The sequence below is a fragment of the Phragmites australis genome, chromosome 3 (genome assembly GCF_958298935.1).
Source record: "Phragmites australis chromosome 3, lpPhrAust1.1, whole genome shotgun sequence".
In the NCBI taxonomy this organism is placed as follows: domain Eukaryota; kingdom Viridiplantae; phylum Streptophyta; class Magnoliopsida; order Poales; family Poaceae; genus Phragmites; species Phragmites australis.
In genome coordinates this window covers 19,697,562-19,706,096 of record NC_084923.1, presented here as the reverse complement: position 1 = coordinate 19,706,096, position 8,535 = coordinate 19,697,562, and the positions used below count along the sequence as shown (strand labels likewise).

Here is an 8,535-nt window from a genome sequence, read left to right as displayed (position 1 = left end):
TGAAGCAATACATAGTTGACTAATTCCTACAATGGTCTCACAAGTGCGAAGTTTTCTAGGACTTGCTGAATTCGATCACCGTTTTGTGAAGGATTGCAGCACCATCCCTACACCATTGCATGAACTCACTAAGAAGGGTGTACAATTTAATTGGGGCGTTGCATAGTAGAACGCTTTCAACTCGCTGAAAGATAAGTTAACACATGCACCATTACTCCAACTTCCTGATTTTAACAAGACTTTTGAGCTAGAATGTGATGCTAGTGAAAGTGGTTTAGGTGGTGTCATGTTACAAGAAGGAAAACATGTGGCATATTTCAGTGAAAAGTTGAGTAGGCCTAGTTTAACTATTTTACTTATGAGAAGAAGTTGTATGCTCTAGTTCGAACTTTATAAACATGGCAATGTTATTTATGGCCCAAAGAATTTGTCATACACTCTGATCATGAATCTTTAAAGCATATTCGCAATTGAGGAAAATTGAACCGCAGACGTGCGAAGTGGGTTGAATTCATTAAGTCTTTTCCTTATGTCATAAAACACAAAAAGGAAAAGGAGAATGTTATTGCTAATGCTTTATCTAGACGATATTCTATGCTTTCACAACTTCACTTCAAAAATTTTGGATTAGAAATGATTAAGGAGCAATATGAGCATGATGCTGATTTTAAGGATGTGTTGTTGAATTATAAAAAGGGAAAATGTGGATTAAATTTTTTCTCAATGATGGTTTTGTGTTTAGAGCTAACAAGCTATACATCCCAGCTAGCTCCGTTCGTTTGTTGTTGTTACAGGAAGCACATGGAGGTGGGCTGATGGGACATTTTGGAGTTTAAAAAATGGAAGACATACTTGCTGGTTATTTTTTTGGCCAAAGATAAGAAAGGATGTGGAGCACTTCGTTGCGCGCTGCACGACGTGTCTAAAAGCTATGTCACAACTTAATCCACATGGTTTGTATATGCCACTGCATGTCCCTAGCGTGCCATGGAAAGATATTTCTATGGACTTTGTTTCAGGACTGCCTAGGACAAAAGAGGGGAGGGATAGCATTTTTGTTGTTGTGGATAGATTTTTTAAGATGGCACATTTCATACCTTGTCATAAAAGTGATGATGCTACTCATGTTGCTAATTTATTCTTTCGTGAGATTGTTTGCTTGCATTGTGTGCCAAATACAATAGTTTCATATCATGATACTAAATTCTTGAGCCACTTTTGGAGAATTTTATGGGCTAGGTTGGGGACTAAACATTTATTTTCTGCTACTTGTCATCCCTAAACTGATGGGCAAACTGAAATGGTGAATAGAACTTTGTCTACCATGCTTAGGGTTGTTTTGAAAAAGAATATAAAAATGTGAGAAGAATGATTGCCTCATATTGATTTTGCTTATAATCGTTCGCTGCATTCTACTACAAAGATGTGCCCTTTTAAGATTGTTTATGGTTTTCTGCCTCGAGCTCCTATTGATTGGTTACCTCTTCCACCTTTAGAGAAGTTGAATTTTGATGCTACACAACGTTTTGATCTGATGTTAAAAATGCATGAGACAACAAAAGACATCATAGAGCATATGAATACTAAATATAAACTTACCGGTAGTAAGGGGAGGAGGCATTTAACTTTTGGACCTGGTGACTTAGTGTGGTTGCACTTGAGAAAAAATAGGTTTCCTAAATTAAGAAAGTCTAAGTTGATGCCTAGAGTTGACGGTCCTTTTAAAATATTGAAAAAAAATAACGATAATGCATATAAGCTTGAGTTGTCTACGGATTTTGGGGTTAGTCCCACATTTAATATTGCATATTTAAAGTCTTACCTAGGAGAGGAAGATGATCTTGAGTCAAGGACGACTTAAATGCAAGAAGGGGGATGATGAGGACATCACTTATGCGGATACGTCCATGGTTCCTTTAGATAGACATCCAACAAGTCCAGTTCCACAAGTTGATGCTTCGATTACAACCTATCAGGTACACCTGTTCAAGGACCGATTATGCAAGCTCACGCCCGTCAACTTAATTATCAGGTGAACTCGTTCCTCGTTGCCCCTACAAATGATTCTAAGGATTGGATGCTACTAAATTATTGTGATGGTTTTATTATCCTTAGGAATCTGAGAAAAAAGCCACACAAGCACAAATGTAAACAGAGGGCTACTGCACATAAATCCACTTCTGTCCACAAGATCAATTCGGATTCGGAATTCCAGACAGCACCAAATTCAACCGACCATAACCCTTGATTCCGAAGCTGGAGGAGGCCCATGAGTACTTGTTGGAAAGTTCTCGGAGTCTACTTTCATACGGATCTGGTCTCATCTCCAAATGCTTTCTGTGCTGTCCGGAATATGCAAAACAAGTCGCAACCCTCTTCTAGCCTGAATCAAATTGGGTCTTGCCTTGTAATTGAGTTGTATTTGACCTCCTTTTGTTTTGGCCGAACCCTTTCTCCTCCTAGCTTATAAATAGATAGCCACCCCCTCTTCTAGGGTTTGGGTTTTATTTATATTGAAAGTTAGCATTGCTACTTCCTTTTGTAATCGCGTGTGTTGGCTAAACCATCCGTATTACTTGTCTTCAGAACCCTAATTTCATGATTCTTGGTTAGATCTTCTATTCATATTCGCAATTTAGATTGCTTGTTCATCTTGTTCTTGCTGGTTCTCGGTTACTTGCAGGGACAACGACCTTCATGGTCAGGTTGATCATGCTCCGACAAGATCAATAACACTTCTGAGGATGGTGTATCGATTGCTAAGGCGCAATATCCTAGCCTGTTGTAGTCAGATCGCCAACATCTACTCCACCTAAATCGAATATAACACCTTTCATTGAAAGATCGGGACCATGACTGCTATTATGATGTCATGAATTATTGTACATTCTTATTCACTTCACTTGTAAAGGATTGTGACTCAGCCCTTCCAGATACAATGGGGGCAGTAAACCATTGGAAGTAGACCTACAATTAGATTACTGTTACAAGTTCAAGCAAGCAATGACTTCAAGAAGGGAAGCAACGAAATGCATCTGGACTTCCTCATCAATCACCGAGAAGAGGGGGAAATGAACGAATAGAGACTTGATATCATGTTTCTCCGCGAATCTAAGAGAGTGATAATAAACATAGTTGCATACAAAACGACCAGCATCATCTGAAGGAGTTACATCGTAGCCCATCTGTTGCAGAGACTTGTTTATTTCCTTCATTGGCAGTGTAGTCTGCTTGTTCATGAAAGCAAAATCTACTTAGCTGATGCACATGATAAGATAATTAACAGGTAGCAGGAAACAAACGGATAATTAAAAAAAATCCTGGGTGTATAAGCTGGAGAACATTTGAGGGCTTGTTTGGATAGGAAGAATTTGGATCCGAATCCTTAAAATTCAGTTCAGATTTGAACTAAATTCCAATATTTCCCAAGGAAAACCACCTCATTTAAAGACCTCCAAAGGAAGAGGAATTAGAACAGTTGTTAATGCGGGGTAGTACATTGACCTGATATCTCAAAGTTTAACAGTTAATTATTCGAGTGCAACCTTATGCAAAAATAAAAACAAATGTAGGTTCATTCTCTTGAAAATGAAACTAATGTACTCAACTTAACAGATACAGTGACATTTGCAGACATAGAATTCATAGGACAGTTGTATTAAGCACACAGCACACCTTGTGGGATACAAATGTACAGCCAAAATTGACCCACCTGCTGAGTCACAGGCTTACAGCAGCCATACATAACGCCAAAATGTAACAAGGCAACAATAACAGGTCAATTCCCGGTGTACAATTTGTGTTAAGATACTTTACCACAAAAATTAGTCAAACTCACCAAATCTAGATAATTTTTTGTGACCAACCAAATTTCGCTATGCATGGACTGATAAGCAACTTAGTGTTGCATTCCAAAATTTTGGTGGGACAAGGAGTCACAAACGAAACATAACAAATAATGCCAAGGTAACAAAGTAAATGACAACAGTTTGATGTCTGACCTCTGGTGTGGCTACGAGTTACCGACCGAGCATAATTTATGAAGCCTCAGTTGACAAAATAATGAAACACACGAGGATTCCAGTTGAAACTTTTAACACATACCCATAATGGTTTAGAAGTAATAGTTGAATTATACCTGTCTTGCGTGTGAGATGCTTCCATCTGACGACACAATAGGGACCCTCTGCGATGTTAAAAGTTTAAAATTTTGAATGTAAATAAGTGAAGCAGATACCATGAAATAAACAAAGAACATGCTTGTACATGAAAACAGCAAGGGTAAAAGGATAGCAACCTGTGGTTTCCACCCTAGCTCATCAGGGCACTGGAAAGTAGCTTCATTAACAGCTTGATTCTCGAGAGCAAACCTAGGTGAAGCACTGTTCGCTCCAAAATGGAGCTGAAAACGTTCCATGACCATAAATTAATTGGTTTAAACCAAACTGATGGAAGAAGCAAAAGCAGATTCAGCAATTTGAGAACACTGCTGCATCCTAAGTTTTATTTCAACATGACAGTGTTAAATAATATCCAGCCAAGTACAAAATTTGGCCCCATAAGTTTCAATCGTGCATTCAAGTTCTGTTATCACTTCACTTTATGCATATGCTATCACGATTTTTATTCATATTTTTTCCAACTGATAAAGCAAAGTATATGTACACCCAGGGTTCATTAGGGTAATCAATTCGCAATTAAGCAGATTATCACACTTCCAAATTGGGAATAATGCAAATATGAGCAACTAAAGTGGGTTTTACTATGGGAAATTTGGAAAATCCTTTAGTGTCAGCTCCATACAACAACGAGACTGAAGGACATAGCAGCTTGTTAATAATAATAACCAGCGCCTAGCACATAACCAAAAGTCCAAAAGTAGTGGTAGTTACTGTAATCAACACTCAGCAGTTCCTTGATATTCTTCCAATTCAAAATGAACAGTCAATATGAGCAACTAAAGTGGGTTTTACTATGGGAAATTTGGAAAATCCTTCGGTGTCAGCTCCATACAACGAGACTGAAGGACATAGCAGATTGTTAACAATACTAACCAGCACCTAGCACATAACCAAAACTAGTGGTAGTTACTGTAATCAACACTCAGCAGTTCCTTGATATTCTTCCAAGTCAAATGAATAGTCACCACCAACTTCTATGCAAACGACTAAATTTCAAACCACAAGATTAATGAAATTCCGTACAACAGATACCATTCCAATTTTCACTGCAGGAAAATGCTCGTAGATGGAATTGACAACAAATTAGAATGTTGATATTACGTGCTGAAAATACTGTTCACGAACTTGAACGTAGCTGTGCTGCTGTATCAATGTGCGTACTGTAGCACCCTTATTGTTAGGGATCATATTAGATTGGTTAGACATAAGATTTATTAGTTAGTCTTACAGATAAGATGGAATTGACAACAAATTAGAATGTTGACGTTATGTGCTAAAATACTGTTCATGAACGTGAGCAGTAGCTGCATGCTGTATCAAAGCGCATACTGTGGTAGCCTTAGTTGTTAGGGATCCTATTAGATTGGTTAGAGATAGAATCTATTGGTTAGTATTACAGATAAGATTGATTAGTTTAAATTGTTAGGGATGGCTCCTATACAACATCCATTGTAATCAAGTAAGAGAAATCAATCAGTTCCTAGTGCCTTTCTTCTAAGTCTCCTCTAATATTCTATCTTCCTAATCTATGATCTAATCCCTCCCCTAGCAGCCGACGCTGCCCAGCTATCCTCCCGATGGATGTTTATCCAACCAGTTGACCTCATGATGGAAGATGCTAGGTGTGGTTCATGTCGACAAATTCACAATGTGTTTTCATGCTACCTCTTATTTTAAAAACTCAAGAATGTGAAATAGGAAGTTGATAAATCATTATTCCAAAGTCCAAATTAGCTGAATTATGGAGTTTCTCCGTTAACTGATTTTTTCTATTAATACATGATCTAGTATAGATGAGAACTTACCAAAACTACTTGTTCCTGATTCGGTGATCCATATTCTTGGTCAATGATAGTTGAATCCAACAATTCATACAATGGATCAAGTGCACTCTGCCCGGCAGCCTCGAGAACAGTGCAGCTTCCAAGTATAAGGCCTTTCGGCAACCCTCTCTTTTCCATGTACGCTTTGAGATTGCGTACAATTTTCTCGGTTGGGTTCTCAGCAACTCCATGAAACTTCTTAAACCCAGTAACATGAACAGTCACGGCAGAAGGCCCCTCCGAACCCATCCCTTTGCGTGACAGCGTGAGAACCTGGATAGAGGTGGCCAATATCAGTTAAAGTACTGCAGGGGAAAAACATGTTTGTTAAGGTACTGCGGATGGTTCCAACTGCCAAACATGAATGCATTCACACATAAAACATGTGAGTAGCAATATCGTTGCCTAAAAGATTTCATTATGTGACGGCAAGTCGTAATGTGGTCATAACTCCTAAGTCATCTCTTAAGCAGAAACAATAAAGAAAATATGATGTGCACTTGTTCAGATGTGTGATAGGCAGAAGGCCACCGGGGCAACTAAACCATCCTGCTAGAGACTCTCAAACTGACTGACGCAGACGTCGCCCGAAGTTTTAAAGAAAGAAAGTAAAAGCTCGAATAAGTAACCAACTGAACATGAGCAAGTAACCAATTAGAAAATTGCCATATTCTTGACTGAATCAGAGGACCGTAAGTTCATCCAGAGTAGTTCCGAAGAGGCATGGAAACACTGAAGAAAGAAAACTACCTTCGGTGCGTCGCATCGTTGATGTATTCTACAGTAGTAACAGTACAGACAACAAAAATCGCCCAGGCTCAGAACCCAGGAGGCATGGCTCCCGATTGGGGCAACCACAGGATCAGAAGAACAAGTCTTCCAACAAAAATCCAAGTAAAGTCGCCACCTTTGGGCCACAAAATTCCCCCCAACCCCACGAAAGCGCGCCAAGAATCACACGGTGGACGAATAAGTTTCCCCCCGCGGCAAGAACCGAGCGAAGGGCCCGGGAATTGCACACGGACGTAGCAGTCGCACACTCGCACCCCGAACAGCCAATCCGAGCATCTGAAGGCCTCACTCACCTTGGGAGCGGGAGCGGGAGCGGAGCGGGGCGACGAAACCAAGTCCTCCTCCGGTCCTCCTGCTCCTGCTGTTGGCTTCGCTACGCTGCAAGCCTGCGATAATTTGCTCTCGTGGGGAGGGCGAGGCGGGCGGGAGAGGAGAGGAGAGATGGGGACGGAAGAGATGGCAGAGGAGCCGGGTCAGTTCGTCCGTCCGGCCATCCTCTTATTAAAGCGCGTCCACGTCATAGCCGAGGCGACCCCGGGCCCGCAAGACAGTGACCCAGCACTCAGACAGCGGGGCCTGGGGGGCGGGGCGGGGCAGGCCAGCAGCCCGGGGGATCAGCAAGAGGCGAGGACGAAACGGCAGCGCGCCGGCACCGCCGGGACGTCAGCCTTGTCCGCTGCGCCGCCCCTGCTTTGCCGTGCCGTGCTCGCCTCTCCTGGACGCAAACGCCTTGCCGGTAGTTGGGTGCCATCCATGCGTGCCTGCAACGCTGGCTCGCCGAGCGCCGCCGGACAAGTTCCCAGAAACCTGCATGCATGCGTCACGCTCGTGCGGTTTCCGTTCCGCTTCGATGTGGTGCGTGTTGAGAAACAATCGCAAAAAAAAAAAAAAATACAATATAAGGAAAGGTTTTTTTATTATTTATCTGTGTTTATAATGAGAGGTTACACCTATATATAGTATCAAAATCTCTAAGAGATATAATCGGATCTTTTAAGAGATCGAAACGGCCTATATTCAGTTGTGAAACTCCAGGTTTTATAATACTCCCCCTTAGACATTTCTCGTCAAATGCATATGTCTCATTAAAACTCCTTAAAACATTAATGTGAAAAATTAAGAGAAAGAGTGCATAGCTCGCGATATGCTTACATGAATTACCTCATTAAAAATCTTAACATGAGAAACTTCGGAAAAATTGATATAAGAGAAAAAGAGTACAATCCACCCAAAATGCTTCATATAATCTTTATAATTAACTTTGAGCACTTAATCTTCTTGACTAAGATTTAATTCTTCATATCAGTATTATGTGAAAATTCTACTCTGAAATGTGCAACTATCTAAGCCTCATCATCTCCATATCACAAATACATCTTTCAAAAATAGATGTGCGGAGAGACTTAGTGAACAAATCTATAAGATTTTCACATGACTTGTATGCATTACTTTTATTTCATTCATTTTATGCAGTTCATGAGTATAAAATAACTTGGGATTGCTATACTTTGTTAAGTTATTTTTTCACATATCCCTATTGCACTTGTGCAACACATACTGTATTATTTTCATGGATAATAGTGGAGTGTTAGTAGTATTCAAATCACATGACTGCTGGATATGATTGAGTACTTCTCTAAGTCATGCTCATTCCCTTGCGGCTTCATAAAGCTATTATTTTCAAGTGGTTCATCGAAGTCAATACACGACTTTGCTTTGACGATTTTCAGAAAATTGTA

General features: G+C 40.3%; 1 protein-coding gene across 1 annotated transcript; it reads right to left on the bottom strand.

The window, feature by feature from the left end:
* Window positions 1-2,857: 2,857 nt before the first annotated feature.
* Window positions 2,858-7,493, bottom strand: LOC133912577 (uncharacterized). The gene is made up of 5 exons (XM_062355394.1): window positions 7,090-7,493; window positions 5,987-6,277; window positions 4,298-4,402; window positions 4,139-4,186; window positions 2,858-3,227 (listed from the first exon to the last, which is right to left on the bottom strand). The coding sequence occupies exons 2-5, from the start codon at window positions 6,251-6,253 to the stop codon at window positions 2,985-2,987; spliced, it is 663 nt and encodes a 220-aa protein (XP_062211378.1). The 5' UTR covers window positions 6,254-6,277; window positions 7,090-7,493; the 3' UTR covers window positions 2,858-2,984.
* Window positions 7,494-8,535: the final 1,042 nt, after the last annotated feature.

Excerpts from the sequence above, each read along its gene's own strand:
- LOC133912577 (XM_062355394.1), bottom strand. The coding sequence starts at position 6,253 with ATGGGTTCGGAGGGGCCTTCTGCCGTGACTGTTCATGTTACTGGGTTT. Across the intron at positions 4,403-5,986 it reads ATCAGGAACAAGTAGTTTTG|CTCCATTTTGGAGCGAACAG; the intron begins GTAAGTTCTCAT and ends GAACGTTTTCAG. Across the intron at positions 4,187-4,297 it reads AGCTAGGGTGGAAACCACAG|AGGGTCCCTATTGTGTCGTC; the intron begins GTTGCTATCCTT and ends TTAACATCGCAG.